At 40.6% G+C, this 24,964-nt stretch overlaps 1 protein-coding gene across 4 annotated transcripts in view; it reads right to left on the bottom strand.

Annotated features, from left to right (window-relative positions):
• osbpl8 (oxysterol binding protein-like 8) overlaps nt 1-24,964 on the bottom strand; it is a 190,159-nt gene that overhangs the window by 2,201 nt on the left and 162,994 nt on the right. For 3 of the 4 annotated variants that reach the window (XM_055225662.1, XM_055225663.1, XM_055225661.1), the window contains 12 exons: nt 19,631-19,784; nt 13,863-14,082; nt 11,737-11,921; nt 10,222-10,303; nt 10,034-10,132; nt 9,000-9,096; nt 8,358-8,456; nt 7,912-8,009; nt 4,922-5,011; nt 3,925-4,061; nt 1,921-2,106; nt 1,319-1,472 (listed from right to left, as the gene is read on the bottom strand). In XM_055225662.1, the coding sequence (XP_055081637.1) occupies nt 1,319-1,472; nt 1,921-2,106; nt 3,925-4,061; nt 4,922-5,011; nt 7,912-8,009; nt 8,358-8,456; nt 9,000-9,096; nt 10,034-10,132; nt 10,222-10,303; nt 11,737-11,921; nt 13,863-14,082; nt 19,631-19,784 (1,601 nt within the window). The remainder of the gene's footprint in view (nt 1-1,318; nt 1,473-1,920; nt 2,107-3,924; nt 4,062-4,921; nt 5,012-7,911; nt 8,010-8,357; nt 8,457-8,999; nt 9,097-10,033; nt 10,133-10,221; nt 10,304-11,736; nt 11,922-13,862; nt 14,083-19,630; nt 19,785-24,964) is intronic. The other variant, XM_055225664.1, reaches the window with a different exon arrangement.

Raw genomic sequence — 24,964 nt, 5'->3', positions numbered from 1 at the left:
GCTAATTGTTGTTCATTCATATTGTTATTTGGATTTGGTTATCTTGATTATCTGACTAATCTTGCAGTTCTAATGAGAATAAGATGATTTTTCCTTTAACAGTGAAGAGCTGGTGAAACATGCTCCTGATGAACACAAACATGCTGAATGAGGAGTTACATGCACAACACTGGACAAGAATGATAACACAGCAAACAAAGCCAATGGGATTTATCTCATACATATTTATTACATATTCTGTGTATCATGGTTAAGGGAGCTGCTTTTCTGTTATCTGAGCTCTATATATATATATATATATATATATATATATATATATATATATATATATATATATATATATATATATATATATATATATATATATATATATATATACATACATTGTTGTGAATGATAAAACTTTAAGTGTGTGTGTTTTTTTTATATTACAAAATATGTCTGTTTGTCTCTGGCACGGTTGAATTCAAAGCCACACTGTACCACCATTTCCTGCCACTAGATGAAATCCGGAACAAGAAAATGAACTTAAAAGTATCACTCCAGCTTTGTTTGTGTTGTTTGACAAGTTTCAAATTTGTAAGACTTTTCTGGAGGGTCTGTCACCTGCTTGTCTCCGTGGAGATGTTTTCACTTTGCCAAGACAAGATTTTCTTCAAAAGGGGCTGTATCATATAATAATGAAAAATGTGTCTTGCCCCAGTAAAGATAACTTGTGTAGGCAACTCCTGAGGTCAAAATAAGTCCACTGTGCCCTGCCTCTAAAAATGTGTTTTATTGTCTGAGAATCAGGAAGAGCATCGTTAGCATGCTAATGTTTCTTAGCATTATTATGACGTTAAACTCTGCTCTGGTCTCTGCAAAATGCAAAAAGCTCTCAAACTCATCGTGGTGAATAGTTAGGATGTTCAGAATGCATAAGGTAAGTGAGGAATAAGTTGATGTGTGAAATTAACTACTTCTGTTTTTCATGTTGTTTAGGTGGTACAAGCACCTTAAATAGTCATTATTTAGCCATTTTAAATTTGAAGTTTAACTAGTAACACCAACACAAATTTGCAATGTCAAAAAATATTTAAGATATCAAAATAGCATTACTACATTCCTAAAACAGTTATTGTATATTTTTCCACATTCCATGCAGTCCTAGTTTTGACAATAGAATACTACAGCTTGAATTCTACAAACATGCTCTACATGAGACACAAAATGGAGACCAGTTGCAAACCACAGCAAGCAGAAAGACAGCGACAGATGAGACACCAGGCCGGACACACGCTGAGATGACGGACAGTAAATAGAGTTTGGGGAAATTTACCTGGCATTTGCAATTGTCCCTGCGCGTCGCTGGATTACTCAGACTAATAAGACTTCCTGAACGTACCATAGGCGTCCGGTGGCGCACTTTAGTTTGAATACAGCCGTCTTTCTCAAACTGGATCAAATCGTTCAGTGGGTCCCACGGCCGGGTGCTAAAGAGAAAGAAAGGGGGACAGAGAGAGGAGGAGAGAGGGAGAGGGGAGGGGGGAGACACATGGGGAAAGAAGAGTGAGAGAGGGAGAGAGGAGGGAGAAGGGGAAAGGGGAAAGGGGAGAGGAAGAGACAGATAGAGAGGCAGAGGAGAGAGAGGGGAAATGTTAAGGAATTGTAGTTCCTCTACCCATTCTGGGGTGATCCTTACCAGATCGGGAGACTTATCATAGTTACAGACACAAACAAGTTCATTATTATATTATTTTTTACATGTTTTTAGTGGTAAAGGAAACATGCAGACATGGAGAGAACATGCAAGCTCCTCTGATATCCCAGTGTTAGACTCACTCTGCTCCTCTGATATCCCAGTGTTAGACTCACTCTGCTCCTCTGATATCCCAGTGTTAGACTCACTCTGCTCCTCTGATATCCCAGTGTTAGACTCACTCTGCATATCTGTAGTGCCACTCTCCTGTTACTGGGTCTTGCTCGAACAGTGCTGAGATCCAATCTTCACATTTGGCCTTTCGCTCTCGGGCTGACTTCCTCTGAGCCTCCTCCAGCAGAAACTTTTCATTGGTCGCCTCCGTTTGGTCCTTGTTGTTGATTGCTCGAGTCACGTGCTGCCAAAGTCTATTCAGAAAATACAACAATTAAGATTGTCACATCGTCCATTATATCAAGCCATCCAGCCATCCATTTTCTTCTGCTTATCCGGGGCCGGGTCGCAGGGGGAGCAGTCTAAGCAGGGACTCCCAGACTTCCCGCACCCCGGACACGTCCTCCAGCTCCTCCGGTGGGACCCCAAGGCGTTCCCAGGCCAGCCGAGAGACATAGTCCCTCCAGCGTATCCTGGGTCTTCCCCGGGGCCTCCTCCCGGTGGGACATGCCCAGAACACCTCCCTAGGGAGGCGTCCAGGAGGCATCCTAGCAGATGCCCGAGCCACCTCAACTGGTTCCGCTCGACGTGTAGGAGCAGCGGCTCTACTCTGAGCTCCTCCCGTGTGACCGAGCTCCTCACCCTATCCCTAAGGGTGCGCCCGGCCACCCTGCGGAGGAAACCCATTTCAGCCGCTTGTATCCGTGACCTTGTCCTTTCGGTCATTACCCAGAGCTCATGACCATAGGTGAGGGTAGGAACGTAGATTGACCGGTAAATTGAGAGCTTTGCCTTTGGGCTCAGCTCCTTCTTTACCACAACGGACTGATACAGCGACCGCATCACTGCACCGATCCGCCTGTCAATCTCACACTCCATCTTTCCCTCACTCGTGAACAAGACCCCGAGATACTTGAACTCCTCCACTTGAGGCAGAGACTCACCACCCACTCGGAGAGGGCAAACCACCTTTTTCCGGTCGAGAACCATGGCCTCGGATTTGGAGGAGCTGATTCTCATCCCAGCCACTTCACACTCGGCTGCAGATCCTGGCTCGGAGAAGCCATCAGGGCAACATCATCCGCAAACAGCAGAGATGAAATCCTGTGGTTCCCAAACCAGACCCCCTCCGGCCCCTGGCTGCGCCAAGAAATTCTGTCCATAAATATAATGAACAGAACCGGTGACAAAGGGCAGCCCTGGCGGAGTCCAACATGCACCGAGAACAGGTCTGACTTACTGCCGGCAATGCAAACACAGCTCCTGCTCCGGTCATACAGGGACTGGACAACCCTTAGCAAAGGGCCCCAGACCCCATACTCCTGGAGCACCCCTCAAAGGACACCACGAGGGACACGGTCGAATGCCTTCTCCAGATCCACAAAACACATGTGGACTGGTTGGGCAAACTCCCATGAACCCTCAAGGACCCGATGGAGAGTATAGAGCTGGTCCAGTGTTCCGCGACCGAGACGAAAACCACACTGCTCCTCCTGAATCCGAGGTTCGACTATCGGTCGGATTCTCCTCTCCAGTACCCTGGAATAGACCTTACCGGGAAGGCTGAGGAGTGTGATTCCCCTGTATTATATCAAGCAATATCAGAATAGGACAATTAAGTTTTAAAATATTGAATAAAAATGCTTTACGGGTTTGGTGCGCTTTCTATCCAAAAGGTGCACTGTATAACTTTTCTGATGGAGGGTCTGCCACCTTCAACTCTCTGTAGACGTTAATGCTTTGGCCTGCGATGTTCCACAGTATGCCATTAAACTTATCTTTTTTGCATTTACTCACTTATAGATGTTTCATAGCAAATGCTATGCCTGTTTTTTGTCTCAAAAAACATGTTAAATAAAAAACTTGTTAATTTTTTCTAACACATAATTAGCACAATTCACTTTATAAGCGTTTTCACAACTTTGAGACCAGAGCGTCAAAGTAGTGCTAACAACAACTAGCATGCTATTTTGACCGAAGAGCTGCTTTTAAAATAGATTTGGACTGGGGCAAAACAAATGCTTACATTATTAGGTGAAAAAAATCAGGTACAGATTTGGTTTCAAGCATACCTCTCAGACTCGTACTCCCCCTGCTCCTCCGGGGGCACTGTGCACCTTATCAGTCGATTCTGCCTCAGATCTGGAGTCGGATTAAAGAAGGTGTCTATGGTCCCTGTTTTCTTATCGTTTATGAAAATCTCACTGTCCTGGAGGAGAAAAGAAAATACACTTTTAATTTTAAAGGTGCACTACATAACTTTTTGTTGAGGAGTTGTCTCCATGCAGATGTTTTGCTTGTCTCCACAGTATGGTATTAAGCTGATCTGTATTGCATTTATTGAATTGCCTTGAAAGGCATGCATCGGTCACCTCTCCACAAATCTGACCTGTAACTTAGGGTGTTGTCTCCATGGAGACTATACTATAGAACAATCTAGATAAAGAAGTAGCAAGAAGATGCGTGCTCTCCATCAGAAAAGTTACACAGTGAGCCAATGAATTGATATTTTAAATCTAAAAACTTTACGGACATTCTCCATTAAAAGTTTTCAAAAATTCTTTTACAGCAAGTGAATATTTAAAGTTGCACTCTGTAACTTTTCTGGTGGAGGATTCACAACCTGTTTGTCTTCATGGAGATGTTATTGCTTTGGCTGGACCAATTCTTCCTGTGGGTAAAAATAAAGTTACCAGAATCTGAATATTTCACAGTATAGCATTAAACTCATTTCCATGGAGACAAGCAGGTGATGCCACCACGTCAAGTTACAGGTCAGATCTGTGAAGCGGCAACAATAAGAATTCATGTTTTTCAAGGTATTTCTTGAAGAAATAAAAAGTCCTGTAATTTAATAAATACAAAACAGTTAAATGCCATACTGTTGAACATTCCTGGCAAAGCAATAACATTAACAGTTTTAAAGTAGCCATAAAAGGGTACATTTGGGCAAGTATTGAATAAAACTTTACATTTTGAGTCCCTTTTTACCCATTCACTAGTAAGTTTAAATTCAAGTTGATAATAAAAGCATGAATAATTTAAAATGTCTTATCTGATGTCATTTACCCAGTGTCCCTCCAGTGTCGCCAACACCTCTTTGCCCAGTTTGATTTTGCCCGAAAACTGGTTCACACAGTCACTGCTGCCCAAGAACGGCTGCGGAGAGAGAGAGAGAGAGAGAGAAAAAAGGGAGGACGTGAGGGAGGAGGCGAGGAGATGAGGAGGTAGAGAAGGAAGCAATGGAGGAGACAAGGTTAGGATATAGGAGGGTTACTCTAACACAGTGGTTCTTAACCTGGGTTCGATCGAACCCTAGGGGTTCGGTGAGTCCGTCTCAGGGGTTCGGCGCAGGTCAAGACACACACCCGACTCATATGATTAGCGGACTGCGAGCGTCTTCAGACGTTGGCCCAATTCAACAAATGCACCCTTTGATGTGCTGTGAAAATTACATGAGAGTGGCACTTGCCAAGGTGAAGCCATGCGTTTCTGAACTGGTCTCTCAAAGGCAACATCAGAAGTCACACTGATTTGCAGTAAATATTCATTAGCGCAGGGGTCGGCAACCCGCGGCTCTTTCATCCTTATACTGCGGCTCTGGCTAGGGAAAATTAATTTCAAGTATTTAATTGAAGTGTATTTTATTTGTGTTAGTTCTTTTTATTGTAGTTTAAATTTGAAGATTATTGTGATCTTGAAATATTAAAATACAATATTTTTCATTGATCAAAATAAGCGTCACACTCGCGGAACAATGTTAAAAACAAACACTGCTCACGCCTCACAGTCCTGCGTAAAGACAGCCCTGATTTTCAGACGCTGTGCGCACAGGGGTCAGGAGCAGGAGGATGTAACTGTCGCCCGTCCCTCCTGACGCGCTAATAAGCTTGTCTGTAGATGTATAATGAAAATCCTGAGAGGAAATCGCCACAGAAATCTATTTGATGCAGTGACAAGTATATTATATCTGTGATAGATCTGCTCTTGTCTCCGCGTTGACGTTTCACGTATAACACATCAGACACGTCGCCCAAAAGTAGAGCCACAAGCGAGTGAAAATGAGCCAAAACAAAAGTCTTTGGAGAGCTTTTAACAAAGGGAAAATGGCCAACTGAGGAGCCAGAAGAGGAGCCTACGACCTCCAAGAAAAAGGAAGCTAAAATTAACAGACAACACCAGGAGTCCTACGTAAAATATGGGTTTGTTGCTACAGGTGACTCTCGCGTGCAGAGTCCGCTCTGCATAACATGCATAACATGGAAAAGCAAATGAGGCAATGAAACCTTCAAAACTGCTTTGGCACATGGAGACTAAGTACCTGGGATTAAAAGATAAGCCTTTAGAGTTTTTTTGAAAGAAACTGCGGAGCAGACTAGACATAATCACACTGCGGGTGTCGTTGTCTCTCATCACTGCTCGATGGGACCACCTCATCCGCAAAGACACAAGCGCAGGGCTCCCTCTGATGCAGCGGTTTGGTGAGTTATATTTTTTATGCACTTAACTTATTTTTGCCATATTTATCTGCCACGTGTCGAAGACTTGTATGTGAAAATAAAACTACATTATTCTGTTACATTATTATTATAATTATATACAATGTTATCTTCATTTTAGATGTCAAAAAGTATTTGCGGCTCCCTGTGTTTTATTTTCCATGGAAAGTGGGTCCAAATGGTTCTTTGCGAGTTAAAGGTTGCCGACCCTGTAGGGTGATGGAAATTAGGTGATGGGTGTGTGTTAAAATGTTAAAAATAATAAATAGCACAAATACAATAAATTCATTATTGAAATACATAAGGTTAAAAATTTTAATAATTTCAGTGTTCAGTATTAAAAAAGGTCATGTCTTTGTAAAAAGGTATGTATGTAATTTGTTGTGAGTTCATGCATTGTATTGGTTTTATTCTTTGAACACAGTGATGTTAATGCACGGTTCATTTTGTGTACCAGTAAAACATAAATATGTCTTGAATTTGAAAATATATATATATATATATATATTTCAATAATCAAGGGTTCGGTGAATGTGCATATGAAACCGGTGGGGTTCAGTACCTCCAACAAGGTTAAGAACCACTGCTCTAGCACATACGCAGCCAGGGAGACAGCTACAGAGTTGTTAAGGGTCAAAACTCAAACTTCTATGAAAATCAGTCAAGGTCCAGCTTCTACAATGTTCAGAATTTTTCTTTGCATTGCATTATACGTTTCAGTCACATGGCTTCTCCTTGTTTTGAAGGAAGTTTCGAAGACTTTTGCCAATTCAAGAGAAATCATATTTTTTATTTAAATAGTTAATTGTTATGGCAACAGTAAATATTTTTCCAATCCAAATTCAGTCTTGGTTTAGAGGGTGAATATAAAGTCAAAGGTTCATCTAAGGATCTTGTTTTAATCCAGGTTTAGTCCTGGTAAACACCTGATGTAGGCCTTGTTTAGTACCTGTTTAGTCCTGGTCCTGGTTTAGCCCCGGTTTAGTCCTAATTTAGTCTTGTTTAATCCTGGTTTAATACTGATGTAGTTCTGGTAAAGACCTGGCTAAGTCCTGGTTAGACAGGTCTTGTTTTAGCCCTGATTTAACCCTGGTTTAGTCCTGATTTAGTCCTGGTATAGTCCTGGTTTAGCCCTGTTTAGTACTGGTTTAGTTCTTACTTAGTCCTTGTTTGTCCTTGTTTAGACCTTGCTTAGTCTTTGTTGAGGCCTAGTTTAGTAATGGTTTCGTCCTTGTTTAGCGCTGGTTTAGCCCTGTTTTAGCCATAGTTTAGTCCTTGTTTAATCGTGATTTAGTCAAGATTTAGCCCTGACTTAGTCCTGATTAGACAACCTATGAAAGCTTGGAACAGTTTGGACCCGTGATGCCACACTTAACAACTCTAAACACAATGCTAAACTGTGTTCTTGCCATCCTACTGAAACTTATAAATACAAATACCTGTCTCTGTATGATGGTAGTTTTTGGTTTGGGGCAGGGATAAAACAACAGTGCAAGGAGTAAGATGTATAAAATGTCCAATGAAAAAAACAAATAATGTTTTTGTTTTTTTTGAATGTACCTTTAGTTTAAACTCCAGCTGTGCACTGTATCCGGTTTTCTCACATGTGATGGTGATCTGCCCTCCCAACTCCAGAGTCATGGTGCCGTACAAAATCCCTGCAAAGAGGAAAAGAGAATAGTTTATTTAGGTTTTCAATTAAAATGTTGTATGTTGAAATGTGAAAAGTAAATGTAGAAATATATAGTTTTTAGAAATAACAGAAGTAACCCAAACCCAAGCAAATAATAAGCAAATATTAAGGATTTATTGGTACTACTACTATTATCAATACTGCTTTTGGCAGTACCCAGCCTAAAAGAGTTCGACAACCCTTTTCCTAGCTTTACACTATTGGTACTATATACTCTCTATACTATATTTAAGCAGCTTCCTATTCATGAATAGCAGTAGTGACCAAAGTCCTCCCTTCCAGTGAAAAGGTTGAGAGGTCACTGCAGTCTGACCTTTGCAGTGAGCGTAGGGCATGTTCATCACATAATCCTCTCCTCGGTTCAGAAATGTGAGCCGTGCCTCTCCATCCAAAATGGCAGAAAGAGAGTTCCCTGAAATAAACATCAACATCAACATGACAGGACACAGGAAGAGTAGTGACAGCATTTAAATCTACAAAGGCAGCAAAGACATGAGCTAATTTAAGAATTGGAGATTATACAGTGGACACAGTCAGCCCTGATACAGTCTAGGTACAGTAACTGTGTGTTGTAGTTTTGGAGATTTTCTGCCCCCAAGACTCAACTAAATAAACGATTGTCCTAGAGTGATTCAGGAACTAAACCAGGGCTAAACCAGAACTAAAAGAGTCTCAAACCAGGATCAGACCAGGACTAAACCGGGGCTAAATCAGGGCTAAACCAGGGGTAAACAAAGACTAAATCAGGACTAAATCACGACTGAACTAGGACTGAACCTGGGCTAAACCAAGACTAAACAAGGGCTAAACCAAGACAAAACCAGAGCTAAACCAGGGCTAAACCAGGATTAAACCAGGGCTAAATCAGAACTAAACTAGGGTTAAACCATAATACACGTTTCAAAATTCTTTTTAAGAACTTTATTTTGAAATAGTTATTGTGCAGCCTTGTTACCGTAAAACTTGGACTTAGCGAGGATGCTGCCGCTGACACAGAAGCCATCCTTCCTGTTGCTGACATAGAATGCTGAGACCGGAGGATGGTGAGAAACCTAAACAGGAAATATATCAATTAACATTATATAAACTTTTTATACAGAGATAAAGGATCAGAGTGACATTATATGATCTGATATACTTGCAAGAAAATCCTATTAATTTTCCAATAAGCTTTTGAAAAAAATAAATAAATGTATATATATATATATATATATATATATATATATATATATATATATATATATATATATATATATATAATAATTATATATATATATAAACATATTGGATACTGTGGTTTGTATATTTGTATATATATATATATATATATATATATATATATATATATATATATATATATATATATATATATATATATATATATATATATATATAAAAACATATTGGATACTGTGGTTTGTAAACTTACCACATCGTTCCACCCTTCTGTTTCCATCACCTTTCTATCAATGTGCAGGTATTTGATGCAGGTATTTGATTAATAAATTAAATTGTATGTAATTGTATTTATTTTTATTCATTTTACAAATGATCATTACTATAGCAATGGTGGAAAGAGTACTTAAAGTTGCTTACTCAAGTAAAAGGACAGTTGGATGTACAAGTACTGCTTCCAAAATTGTACTGAAATAAAAGTAAAAAGCACAGCGAACAGGCGATGCAGACATGTTCTGTGAGTTTGTCTGTGTAGAAACAAGCAGATACAGCAGTGAATCGGGACCACAGGGACTTGTGCTGTACTCAGTACTCCACAAATCTACTCTAGCGCAGTAATGTATTATAGTATTTGTAATTAGTTACTTTCCACCCCTGTATTAGTTAGTTACTATGTATTAGTAATTTATAATTCTACTGCTTTTTTGTCACCTACTTTTTAGTCTTGAGTCATTTAGCAAACTTTCTGCAACAGCATTAATTGTGATTAGTGTCCTGTGATAAATCTAAGAGTCCAAAGTTATATTTTTGTACCTGTTCAGCGATGTAGAAGGTTTTGCTGTTGGTTTTCTGATGCAGCCACATGCAGCGATACGTCTCTCCGATGATAGGGTTGTAAGGCTTCTTCAAACCCTGAGAGATTGTCACAAACATAAGAAGTCATTTTGCACTTTTTAGTGCATTTTTGGTCCTTCTATAGAAAGCACTGTGTTAACTCTGACCTTGGGTTTCTTATAGAATCCAGAGATGTACCATTTCACCACTTTCTTCATTCGGTTGTAGGCATTTTCTTCCACTGCAGCTCTGAAAATGAGTTGTTGACATAGAAAAACTAAGGCTTTTGTTCAGCTTTTATTAAACAGGTAGTATTTACACTTCTGTGGGGTATTACCTGTTAACACACAACATATTTAGATCACCATATTGTTTTGAAAATACTATATTCAGCAAAAACAAAGAATTAACATGTTTTAAGTTTCAGTTTTATTTTTGATGCTTTTGAGTCTCCCCTCCCTTTGCCTTGTCCTTCAGAGCACTATCATCCCTTATTTTTTAATTATTCAAATACATGGGCTGTGTCCAAATGTCCATCCTAGCCCCTAATCCCTCATTCACTACACAGCCCTGCACTCTTTACCGGACTCTATAGTGTATTCATTCACTGAGCAATTCAGACACTCTCTACTTTTGGGTCACGTGACTCTGGTGAAAAAAAAGTCTAAACTCTGATAAAAACGTGATTTCTGTCATAAATAATGATAAGATTGTACTGGCACAAGTATTTATAGACTAATAATAATCATACAAGTTTTGTCAAGCTGGATCTCACATAGATGGACTATATTGACCGGTCTAGTGACCACAAATGCCCACTACGTGCACCATAGGAAATTTTGAGTGCACTACTTTTTCACCAACTGGCCATCCGGACACCACTAAAATCTGTGACCCCTAAATAGTGCCCTAAGTAGGGAAGAGTGAGGACATTTGGACACAGCCTCAGAGAGCACAATAGATGATATACGGTTTAAAACAATAAAAACAAGTAATTAATAACAACTAGGTGGTTGCTGCTCAGTTCTGCAGTTTAAAGTCAATGGACCTGTTTCTATTATTAAAGTGCGTATGACAGATTTTGATGATGCCGTCAGTAGAATCATACCTCCTGTAAATATAAATGATAGTTTTACAACAATCACGATGCAGTTTGTGAAGAAAACTTGAAAGATATGTTGACAATTACAGAAAGTAGAGGGTTCTAAATGCACTGATGACACTGATAGAATTCTCCCACACTGATCACACTGGGAGAATTATATCAAAACACATTTTTTTCTGATACTTTAAATATTATTTCAACAAAATAAAGGTGTTTTCTCATAATTTTATCTGTCAAAAATACTTTCTGTGTACAATAGAGGAGTTTAGGCTCAGTGTGCCACATAGTTACTAGGTAAAATGATGTCCTGATTTCCAACCAGGAAAAATTGACAAACTTGGAAAAATTATTATATTGTTGTTTTTTTTTGTAAAATCTTAAACACAATTATCTTAAGTGTGTTTTAGTCATATGAGTACTCCAACCTGCAATAGTAAAGACAAGGTAACACAATGATAATCTATGTAGGTATTCTACAGCAAATATCCAGATTCAAGTCACTTTTACTCTTGTCATGTATGCATTATCATGTTATGTATATATGTTCTTTGCAGAGTATTCATAATATGAACCTTACTCTGATAGGAAGTCTGCGTGGTAGTAGTAGTCCGAAAGTTTGTCGAGGAACGATCGTGGCTCAAGGATGAATGTGGGCAGCACCACTTTGGACAGATCCATCCCAGGACGCACCTGCTTCAACAGGGTCCATATCAGGGACTTATTCTCCTCGGACACTGTCTCAGTTTGAGATGCCTCTCCTGCCTGGAAACACAAAGGGAAAGATATTAGAAAAGTCTTATATTATATTTATTGGGATTTACTGTTCAGAGTGTCACATTGGCATTGGTTACATTAGCACTGGTTATTCATCCATTTATCCTAAAATACTGTCTCAATAACAACTTAAAAATCTAAGCTCAGAAAGCTCAGAACCTCCAAAATTTAGTCACTGAGCTGCAGAGGCTGGCCATATGGAATTTAAAATCAAGACCTTACATACAGTTCCTTCAATTAATCAAAGGCCTAATGCTTTGAGTAATGGAACATTTGAGATTAAAGATTAAAAAACAAATGAGATTAAAAAGGTCCTGCTAACAGAACAGCCTAACAGTCCATTCTATGGCTGCTGAATGGGCCTGAATTACTAGAAGTCAAAGCCTACTTTTTACTTTAAATTTTTTTTTATCATGCTTCTACCATTATAAACTTAATTACAACCATTATTTTGATCTATCTATTTCATCCAACCCTTTTCTTAAGAACATGTCTGAGATGTTTGTCATATTACCATAAGTAAAGCGGTAGCCTGGGCTATTGTGGGAGGCTAATTAGTCAACTGTCAAAATATCATTGAGTTTGAAAATTAGCATATTCTCTGTTCCCAGCACTGCCCACACACTGGAGCCAAATCTCTGATTAAAGTTTGCAAAGTTCAAATGATAATTTCCTTAATATAGTTTCAATGCTGGAATCCAGTTAATTTTAAAGCCTTAAAAGGGCTCTCTCTGATCTGAATCCTCACTATCATTAACCAGTGCTATTGCAGCCTCTGCAGCTCAGTGAGTGAATTCTGGAGGTTCTGAGTTTTCAAATGAGGTATGATCTGTCCATACACTGAGAAAAACTTATGTCCTCTATTTGCAGGTTTGTCCAAAATGGGGCCTTCAATAGATCTAAGAGAGCTAAAAAAAACAGGACAATAGGGAATCTGAACTCAGAAGAAAAGGTGTTACCATTCCTTACACAGCGGGTATGCCAGAAAAACGTTTTCAGACAGTATGAGATTGCTGTCTTTTTTAAACCTACAAACACTTTAAGACAAAAACTGGTTCACCCAAAGGAAACAAACAAAGTACTGTAGTGTACTCTGTTCAGTGTAGTTAAGAGTGCAGTGAGCGTTGCATTGGAGAAACTAAACAGCTTCTCCATAAGAGGATGTACCAACACCGGCGGGAGAGTTCCTCTGGACCCCAGTCCGCCATACACCTCCATCTCAAAGCCACTAACCACTCCTTTGAAGACACTGAAGTTCAGATCTTAGCCAGAGAAAAGAAATGGTTTGAGAGAGGAGTTAAAGAAGCTATTTTTGTTAGGAAAGAGAATCCTTCCTTAAACAGGAATGGGGGCCTGAGACATAATCTCTCACCAATCTATAATTCCATCCTCAGACCCAGAACAACTGGAGACAATAGATATTTACAGTTTCAGAGTAGTTAGCCCCTCCCCTCAGATAGATATAAGGCAGTGGCCTCCAGCAATCTGTCCTGAGCTGAAGAAGCGGCTTGGATGAGCAGCGAAACGTCTTCACTCTTACAACGATTTGTCCAGTTAACAGATTTTAACTTTGTCTTTTGCTATGGATCAGACCTGGACGACTGAGGGTTCACACAGATAAGTCAATGTAGTAATTATCACGACAGGCCTAATTACGGTTGGAAAAAGCATCAAACAGCAGACACTAATAGATACTAAAATTAATTTCAAAATAAAATTCTAAATTGAGCAAGTATCCATACTGTAATTTGGAGATGAGTTCCATATTTGGAATTCCGACTGTAAATATCATAACAGCCAATCGGGACTGAGGCTGTTGAAGGTAACACCCTTTCCCACCCGCAATGCTGGTCTAGAGTGGAGTGGGAGCTTTGCAACGCTGTCTTCTCATCTGTGAACCATCATCACTTTCATCACATCCGGGCGTACCTCTCCCAGCTCCTCGTGGGACTGCTCCATGTAGGACGTCTCCCTTAGGTGCTCGTTTGGGTCCAGATCGATATAGGAGTCGTCCTGGCGTTCCGAGGTGTCACTGTCACTCTCCTCACTCTTCTCCAGCCCTTCTGCGTCAGACTCCTCATGATCCTGCTCCCGATCTGACTTATCTGAGTACAGGTCCGGGTCTTTCAGGTGGTCACTGTCGTTAAATCTGACAGAAAGTAAAAGGGAGGAGTTACTGTAACTTGCTATATTTTTCATCTTTATCAACTTTAAAGGCAAGGCAAATTTATTTGCAGAGCACAATGGGTACACAAAGTAATTCAAAGTTCTTTACAGTATAAGAAAGACATTAAAATCACAATACAAACAAATATAACACTAAACAAAATACTATAATAGAAAACAAAACATAAATAGTCATCTAAAATGAACATTAAAAGAGAAACCTTTCAATCATATGCACAGCTAAACAGAACCGTTTTGTGCCTGGATTTATGGTCACAGAAAGACTATTTCTGGATCTAGCTGCATAAAACTGAAACACTGATTCCCCATGTTTAGTCCTGACTCTGTGCACCAGCAGGAGGCCAGCCCATGAGGTTCTCAGAGGAGTGCGAGGTGGTTTATATGGCACTAACATGTGGGAGATGTAAGAACACATACACCAACAATTGTTGGTACCCTTCAGTTAATGAAAGAAAAACTCACAATGGTCAGAGAAATAACTTGAATCTGACAAAAGTAATAAATTTAACCAATGAAAGTCAGACATTGCTTTTGAAACATGCTTGAACAGAATTACTTAAAAATACACTCCTGAAAGGCCTACACAAAAAATGATGGTACCCCTAAAAAAACTGAAAATAATGTGACCAAAGGGACATGTTAATCCAAGGTGTGGCCACTAATTAGCATCACAGGTGTCTGCAATCTTGTAATGAGTCAGTGGGCCTATATATAGGGCTACAGGTCGTCATTGTGCTGTTTGGTGGCATGGTGTGTACTGCACTCAACATGGACCAGAGGAAGCAAAGGAAAGAGTTGTCTCAAGAGATTAGAAAGAAAATTATAGACAAGCATGTTAAAGGTATGATCATCTCCAAGTGGCTTGATGTTCCTGAGACTACAGTTGCGCATATTATTCAGAAATTTAAGATCCATGGGACTGTAGCCAACCTCCCTAGACGTGGCCACAGGAGGAAAATTGAGATGGAAAATACGAATGGTAACAAAAGAGTCCAGAAAAACTTATCAAGAGATTAAAGGTAAACTTCAACCTCAAGGAACATCAGTGTCAGATCACACCATCCGTCGTTGTTTGAGCCAAAGTGGACTCAATGGCAGACGACCAAGGGGGACGCCATTGTTGAAAACAAATCACAAAAAAGTCAGATTGTATTTTGCCAAACTACATGTTGACAAGTCACAAAGCATCTGGGAGAATGTCCTATGGACAGATGAGGCAAAAATTGAACAGCTCTATGTTCACAGATATAAAAATGAAGCATATCAAGAAAAGAACACTGTCCCTACTGTGAAACATGGAGGAGGCCCTGTTATGTTCTAGGGCTGCTTTGCTGCATCTAGCACAGGGTGTCTTGAATCTGTGCAGGGTACAATGAAATCTCAAGACTATCAAGGGATTCTAGAGAGAAATGTGCTGGCCAGTGTCAGAAAGCTTGGTCTCAGTCGCAGGTCATGGGTCTTGCAACAGGACAATGACCCAAAACACACAGCTAAAAACACCCAAGAATGACTGTTCTAAAGTGGCCTTCTATGAGCCCTGACCTAAATCCTATTGAGCATCTTTGGAAGGAGCTGAAACATGCCGTCTGGAAAAGGCACCCTTCAAACCTGAGACAACTAGAGCAGTTTGTTCATGAGGAATGGGCCAAAATACCTGCTGAGAGGTGCAGAAGTCTCATTGACAGTTACAGGAATTGTTTGATTGCAGTGATCGCCTCAAAAGGTTGTGCAACAAAATATTAAGTTAAGGGTATCATCATTTTTGTCCAGGCCTGTTTCATGAGTTTATTTTTTTTAATAATTCTGTTGAAGCATGGTTGAAAAGCAATGTCTGACTTTCATTGGTTAAATTTCATAGAATTTTTATTTATTATTACTTTTGTCAGGTTCAAGTTATTTCTGTGACCATTGTGAGTTTTTATTTCATTAACCGAAGGTTACCAACAATTTTGTCCACGTGTGTATGATGCATTCTTGTGGCTGTAATTTAGGCCCGAGCCCCTACAGGGCGTAGGGTCTATTGCTTCCGCAATGATATGCGGAATATGCATGCCTACGGCATGGGATATGCATATGTTTTTGTTCTAGCAAACAAGTCATCGTCAACATTGAGTCAATGTGACAAAGGCAGCGCGAAGCGCTCATGTCCCCAAACACACTCCTGGCATCAAGCCCTATCCAAGCCCCCATGCTGCAGGCATGGGCCATATTTATTATTGCTAAAATGAATGGGAGGTCAATGGGCGACCCCGACGCCATGGCGAATGACAGGCATGTGCAATGTTAGAAGATATATTGTTTTTGCTAAAAATATTATTATTATTTTTTTTTTTTAGGCCTGAGCCCCTACAGGGCGTAGGGCCTATTGCTTCCGCAATGATGAGTGCATAGCCCTTGCAAAGAAATGTATAATATTTCATTGTAATGTTATCGGATATATTGTTTTTGCTAAAAATAGAACATTTGAGCCTAAATCTACTCATTGTGAAAAAAAGAAAATTGGTGCGATAGCACCTCCTACAGAATAACAAATATATTTGTATGGATGACCAAAAATGTATTTCTCCCAAATGATATGAAATTTGACACAAAATTCCATGTGGTCATCCCAATCAATAAGGTCAATCAGACCCATATCGTTTTTTGCACTGCCAACGATGCATTTAAGGCACTTTGGTGAATTGGGACATGGCCGAAGTTGAGTGGATGCAAAAATCTGCACTCGATGCAAAGGAAGTACATGATCGTGGACAGTGTGGATGTTTGTACAAGTTATACTAGAGGAATCTCACACCCGGAGCGGTTTGTGGCAAAGAGTGAAGATTCTACACTGGACTCTTCACTCCATTATTTTTTGATGGATTGGAAGCTGTTCTCAATCGGTAAGCATGGTTTATTCTGCTATTGACATAATTGTAGGTAAAATATATCGTGTGTAATCATTAGCTTTGCTTCTGTGCACATAGTGTGCATTCGGATCATGCGCTCTGGCACATTTGTGTTCAGTTGTATGAATTAGACTTCATTTGTCTATCGTTTAAAAGGTGTTGTTTTATTCTGCGGTTTGCATTATTGTAGGTAAAAATAAAAGCTGTGGACACATTAGCATCTCATTGTATTGAAGCTGGAAACATGAGGGAGACTGGTGCAGTAAAAGTGATTATAATTGTACACGATGATCACGATTATTAAAAAATGCCACGATTAATTGCGGACCTTTTTATCGCGATTAGCGATAATGTCGTATATTGTCCCATCACTAGTGGTGAGTTGGATCCGCTGGTGGAGGAGGAAGTCGGACAGACCTGGCACGCTCAAGCGTATCGTAAGAATCTGTTGGGAACGCCCGGCAGAGCCCTCTGTCAGTCTTCAACTCACACCTCTCAGAGCCTCAGAGCTTCTCCCTGATCCCGGGGGAGGCTGGGGACATGGACTGCAAGTGGGCCATGTTCTCCATCTTTATTGTCGATGCAGCCACTCGTAGCTGTGGTCATAAGGTCTGCGGTGCTTGTCGCGGCGGGAATCCCCAAACCTTGTGGTGGACACCGGAAGTAAGGGATGCTGTCAAGCTGAAGAAAGAGTCCTATCGAGCCTTGCTGGCTCGTGGGACTCCTGAGGCAGCTGACAGGTGCCAAAAAACTCAAAAACTCGGGTTTGGGAGGAGTTCGGGGAGGCCATGGAGGAGGACTATCGGGCAGTCTCAAAAGAGATTCTGGCAAACCGCCCGATGCCTCAGGAGGGGGAAGCAGTGCTTCACCAGCACTGCTTACAGCGCGGGTGGAGAGTTGCTGACCTTGACTGGGAATGTTGTCAGGCAGTGGAAGGAATACTTTGAGGATCTCCTCAATTCACCCATCCACCTGTTGGGGACAGTACTGCTGGACTGGCAGACCGGGGTGGTGGTCCCTCTATATAAGAAGGGGGATCGGAGGTTGTGTTACAGGGGAATCACACTCCTCAGCCTTCCCGGTAAAGTCTAGTCCAGGGTACTGGAGAGGAGAATCCGACTGATAGTCGAACCTCGGATCCAAGAGGAGCAATGTGGTTTTCGTCCCGGTTGTGGAAGACTGGACAAGCTCTATACTCTCCATAGGGTCTTCGAGAGTTCATGGGAGTTTGCCCAACCAGTCCACATGTGTTTTGTGAACCTGGAGAAGGCATTTGACTGTGTCCCTCATGGTGCCCTTTGGGGTGTACTCCGGGAGTATGGGGTCCGGGGCCCTTTGCTAAGGGCTGTCCGGTCCCTGTATGACCGGAGCAGGAGCTGTGTTCGCATTGCTGGCAGTAAGTCAGACCTGTTCCCAGTGCATGTTGAACTCCGCCAGGGTTGCCTTTTGTCACCGGTTCCGCTCATTATATTTATGGACAGAATTTCTAAGCGCAGCCAAGGGCAAGAGGGGGTCTGGTTCGGGAACCACAGGATCTCATCTCTTCTGTTTGCGGATGATGTTATCCTCATGGCTTCATCGAGGCAGGACCTGCCGCAGGCAATGGGGTGGTTTGCAGCCAAGTGTGAAGCGGCTGGGATGAAAATCAGCTCCTCCAAATCCGAGACCATGGTTCTCGACTGGAAAAGGTGGTTTGCCCTCTCTGAGTGGGTGGAGAGCCTTTGCCTCAAGTGGAGGACTTCAAGTATCTCGGGGTCTTGTTCACGAGTGAGGGAAGGATGGAGCGTGAGATTGGCGGATCGGTGCAGCATCTGCAGTGATGCAATCGCTGTATCGGTCCGGTGTGGTGAAGAAGAAGCTGAGCTAGAAGGCAAAGTTCGGTCAATCTACGTTCCTCACCTATGGTCATGAGCTCTGGGTAATAACCGAAAGGACAAGATTCCGGATACAAGCGGCCAAAATGAGTTTCCTCCGCAGGGTGGCGGGCGCACCCTTAGAGATAGGGTGAGGAGCTCAGTCACACTGGAGGAGCTCAGAGTAGAGCCGCTGCTCCTACACATCGAGAGGAGACAGCTGAGGTGGCTCGGGCATCTGTTCAGGATGCCTCCTGGAAACCTCCCTAGGGAGATATTCTGGACATGTCCCACTGGAAGGAGGCCCCGGAGAAGAGCCAGGACACACTGGAGACACTATGTCTCCCGGCTGGCCTGGGAACACCTTGGGGTCCCACCGGAGGAGCTGGAGGACGTGTGGGGTGAGGGAAGTCTGGGAGTCCATGCTTAGATTGTTGCCTCCGCGATCCGGCCCCAGATAAGTGGAAGAAAATGGATGGATGGAAAACTCCAGGTATGTTTTAATATAATATAACATGTTGCATGTCATTTATGATGCTTTCAATAATCCTCTGTAAGACGTCCTTTCCCTCTGAGCCTTCCCAAAGACTCTATTTGAAATTTCCTGGGATTGTGATGTCATAGATAGAAGCTCTGTACAGTTTTTAAGCCCATAACCATCACGATCGCTTGTTTAAGCATTTCTGCCATCAAATCGCATTCATTATTCCTGCACATTTACATTAGAATGTCTGGACACATTCCTCATTTCCTAGTAAAACAGACTTACTGCATGTTATGAGCCCTAAGGAGGCTGTAGAAGTTGATAGAGTGCTCTCCTCCAGTGGCCACAGTCGGCTCCTCTTTGCCCTCCCTGATCATGGTCCTCTTCAGCAGACTGGAGCACTTCAGAGCCAGCTCCAGAGCGTCCATCCAACAGCGACCTGTGGATAAACAAACAAGAGTATTTTATTCAGCCCTGCCACAAACACAATGGCTATTGATACAAAGAAGAGAATGGTGTAGCAAAAGGCATACATTCATTTAAAGGAAGCATAGGGTGAACGCTGACAACTTTTAATTCTATAGGTTGCGTTCACATTACAGCACAACATTGTAAAATCCCTTTAATTTAAAATGGTGCTGCAGATGTCAGAATTTTCTGTTAGAATTAATTATTTTAATTAAAAAATCTATATTATGCAAAATTGACTCTTACGAGCTTTAAGTCAATGTTGTCACCTCATCAAAAACATGCATTGTGTTTTGATTTCTTCACACATGTCTGCGTAATCCTTTATTATTAGTTTGTCTGAAGGAGAAGTAGAGCACTTCCTTTAACTGTGAGATTGCAGACCTATTGACCTGGTTTATGGTTAATATCTCTAATTTCTGGGCCCATCCACATGAAACAAAAACTAGTTCAATGTCTTCTTTGTCAGCATTTGTCAGTATGAATAAACAAAAGTGAAAATATTTTTCTCAATATCTTTAGAAAGTGGTGCCATTATTCAGCTCCAAAGATGTGAAAGGACTAAGATTAAGATTCCAGGTTTGTGTATTTCTTTCAAAAACAGAAAATCTCCCACTGAATTGCAAGGCCCTTGACAGCCATCTGAGTTTATGTGAATGCGGTCTATTCCTCAAAATCCTGATACTGCATCTTGAAGGACAAATGATATCAAGAATGGTAAATGGTCACATTTTTCTATAGCGCTTTACAACAAGGAACCACTCACCCATCCACACACCAGTGTACGCAGACACTGAGGGCAAGGTGGGTTAAGTGTCTTGCCCAAGGACACAACGACAGCATTCATCTGTGTGAGTTAGAATCACACCGCCAACCTATGGATCAGTGGATCTGACCACTCAACCAATGATGTTTATGTCGAGAGCGGGATTTGAACCAACCTGAAGCTAACCTTCGGATCAGTGGACAAACACTCTACCAACTGAGCTACTGTCGCCCGAACAGTACAGTACCTGCATTATTCTGTCTTGGTTTTCTTTGTAAATATGTGTGTGAGTGTGTGTGTGTGTGGAGATAAAATACTACTACTAATAATAATAATAAAAGTAAAAATAACAATAACAGGTTTTATTATTGCTGTCATACTCAGTGTTCAATGGTTGGTCAATATTACTCAATGTTAGTTTTGTGGTCCTAATGGTGGTATTGGTTGTTTAGATTTAAATGTATAATGTGTGTGCGTGCATGTCCTGTACAATGCATTAAAAGAGGCAAGGTTTTGGTGAGCCCGGGGTAGGGGGCTATACTACATTTATTTTAGGGTGGTACGCTTTTGAAAAAAAAAAGTTATGTGATTTTTTTCTGACAAGTGCTGTGATTAGATTTGTGATTTAAGTAAAAAAAAAAAACTGATCATAAAGGTTGGACAGGCCCAGTATCTTTTAGCATTAGGCTTTTCCAAACTTGCATCAGAGTTTACGTATGTAGCGGCTGCCCTCCTGTCTGCTCTGGTTTGCTGTTCAGGCCCAGATCAAACTGTCTCTGTCTCATTATTCTGCACACTGCACTATCTCCAGAATCCCAACCAGTCTCCAATTAAACCAAAACTCATTGTAACACATTACAGCAATACAGTCCACAACAGCTCTCAAATGGGAAGGCAAACAGGCACATTTTGAAGCTATTAAATGCCATTATTTTTAACCATGTAGTAATGTTGATTCTTGGCTACATGATCTACACACGTGGACAAAATTGTTGGTATCCGTTGGTTAATGAAAGAAAAACTCACAATGGTCACAGAAATAACTTGAATCTGACAAAAGTAATAATAAATAAAAATTGTATGAAATTTAACCAATGAAAGTCAGACATTGCTTTTCAACCATGCTTCAACAGAATTATTTAAAAAAATAAGCTCATGCAACAGGCCTGGACAAAAATGATGTTACCCTTAACTTTATTTATTTATTTATTTTATTTATTTATTTGAAGGACAGTGTGCAGATACATTAAAAAGATGGCTGCACCAGATTTAGCAAAATGCTAATTTCCATCTGTAGTCCTTGATGTCACAAACATTAAAAAACAATTTACATATAAAAAAGTGCAATACAAAAGACAATATACAAGTGTGCAAAATTTTCAATACATAGTGCAAACTACAAGTTATTAAAGTGTGAGACATATGCAACAGATATCAAAATAAATACAGTGTAGTCGCTATCAGATGATACCCACGAGGATAGCATCTGATAGCTCTGTACCTTATTGGTATTATAAATATAAACAAGACAGTAATATGACACTAAGAAAGCACAATAACACTCATGATTTGGTAATCTAATGGCCATCATATGGTACCCACGAGGGCAACATCTGATGGCCGAATACCCGTCTGGTATAGTCAGTGTGGGCAGGACTGATGGTCAAGAAGCCAGTTTTTGACAGCCCCTGAAAAGCTGTGATAATCTGCTATGTTCTTAAGATTTTCTGGAAGCCCGTTCCATTCCTTGATGGCTTTAAAAGAGAAGGCAGATTGAGAGAAAACGGACTTTCTTGCAGGAACATTGCAGTCACCCCTAGACACGGACCTTAACACTCTACTTGTTAGTTGAGAGCGAGGCTGTACATATTTCTTTAGTGGGGGTGGGGCAGCGTCATGCAAGATTTTATGTACCAGGCGAATATCAGAGTACCTGATCAAGTTGTCAATGCTTAATATTTTAAATTTGTCCAATATGTAGCAATGATGGTAACGTCTGGGCTTTTTATCGAGGATTTTCAATGATTATGAAATGATCTAAGAGGATTTAGTACTGTTATTTTGGCTTGAGACCATGAGGAAATACAATACAAAATGTGAGATATAATCATAGCATTGAGATAAGATTTTGCTGCTTCTAATGATAATGAGCTTCTAATGTGTTGGAAGTTAGCGATGTTGAATTTCAAGACATTACAAACCTTTTTAATATGTTTTTTTAAAATTAAGGGTAGGGTCTAATATGATTCCCAAGTATTTAACTTCCTCGACATTTTTAATCATGCAACTATTCACATAAATATTTGGACATACACTTTGACTTTGTTTGTTTGAGAAGTACATTGTAACAGTTTTGTCAGTATTCAAAGTAAGGAAAGATTTGTTAAACCACTCTATTGCTTTTACCATTGCCACAGATAGCTTAGCTGCAACAGAATTTGTGTCGGGACCGTGTGTGAGGAATACTGTGTCGTCAGCATACATCACGATTTCTACATCGTCACAAATAGAAGGTAGGTCATTGATGTACAAGCTGAAGAGCAACGGCCCCAGAATGGACCCTTGGGGCACACCTGCTAAGCAAGTAGTAAATAGAGATGTTTTGTCATTTATCCTTACACACTGGTGACGATCTGCCAAGTACGACTGAAACCAACTGACAGTGTTTCTTGAGAGTTTGAAATTTTGCATTTTTGTCAACAGCACTGAATGGTTAACAGTGTCAAATGCCTTACGAAGATCCAAAAAAATAGCCCCAACCACCCCTCCCTTGTCCAGACTGGACTTGATCACCTCAAGCAAATAGCAACATGTTGTATCCGTGGAGTGTTTTGACTGGAAACCAAATTGCATTGGATGCAACATATTTCTGTAGTCGAGGTGGTCAATAAGTTGTTCCGCAACAATTTTTTCTATGACTTTGGAGACCACAAGAAGCACACAAATAGGTCTATAGTTCTTGATATCCATACGATTTCCTGATTTAAAAATAGGTGTCACAATCGCTGTTTTAAAGGAGTCTGGAAACACACATTCATGTAACGACTGATTAATTATGTGCATAATTGGTGCTGCCAAAATAGTCTTATGCTTCTTTAAGAAAAGCGTGTCAAGTCCCCAAGAGTCTTTTGCTCTGGAGTTTGAAAGTGATGAAATTATGTTAATGACTTTGTCTTCACTCACACCACAAAAATCCATAACGTCCACCTGAGTAGAAAGTGGTCCTCCTCTGTGGCCACATGCCACAATTCCGACAGAGCCAGCAAATGATGTCGCAGGTTGCTCTGTGTTGGATGGGTTACACAGTTCTGAGATGGAAGTGATAAAATAGTCATTGAACATGTTTGCTACAGTGAGATTGTCCTTTATAGTTTCTTGTCCTTCAGGTAAGAGTGCTCGGCTGTTGTATGAGTTTATATTAAGTTCAATAGGTGCATTTCCAGTCCGCTCTTTCCCCGAAAGTTTATCAATACACTTCCATAGCATTTTGCTGTTGCCTTTAGCCTGTTTTTTATTTCTAAGAAAAAGTCAGCTTTTGCCCTTCTCAGCCTTTTAAAGACTTTTAAAAATCAGCTGATCCGTGGTCAACCTTGACTTGAGATACTTTTTTAAGGCAGCATCTCGTTCCTTCATTAAAAGCCACACCCGGTCACTGAGCCAAGGTAAAGTTTTTTCACTTTTAAATTTTCGTGGCAGTGTTTTTGTAAATTTAGAAAGAATTTGAACAATAGCATTTTTAAGAGTGCTGCAAGCCTGCTCAGTGTCCTGACCATACACTAAATCAATTTGGACGGTGTTTTTTATTTCATTGTCCAAGAGCTCCATGTCACGCTTTGGGATAATAGATATATATGATTTTTCTCAATTTTGATTTTTATAACGAGATTTACTTAATATTTTGTTGCACAACCTTTGAGGCCATCATTGCAACTGTAACTGTCAATGAGACTTCTGCACCTCTCAGCAGGTATTTTGGCCCACTCCTCATGAGCAAACTGCTCCAGTTGTCTCAGGTTTGAAGGGTGCCTTTTCCAGACGGCATGTTTCAGCTCCTTCCAAAGATGCTCAAAAGGATTTAGGTCAGGGCTCATAGAAGGCCACTTTAGAATAGTCCAATATTTTATATATATTTATTTTTTCCTCTTATCCATTCTTGGGTGTTTTTAGCTGTGTGTTTAGGGTCATTGTCCTGTTGCAAGACCGATGACCTGTGACTGAGACCAAGCTTTCTGACACTGGCCAACACACTTCTCTCTAGAATCCGTTGATAGTCTTGAGATTTCATTGTACCCTGCCTAGATTCAAGATCCCTGTGCCAGATGCAGCAAAGCAGCCCCAGAACTCCATGTTTCACAGTAAGGACAGTTTTTTTTTTCTTAATATGC

Source organism: Periophthalmus magnuspinnatus, chromosome 12 (genome assembly GCF_009829125.3).
Source record: "Periophthalmus magnuspinnatus isolate fPerMag1 chromosome 12, fPerMag1.2.pri, whole genome shotgun sequence".
NCBI lineage: Eukaryota > Metazoa > Chordata > Actinopteri > Gobiiformes > Gobiidae > Periophthalmus > Periophthalmus magnuspinnatus.
This window is presented reverse-complemented; position numbering and strand designations above follow the sequence as displayed.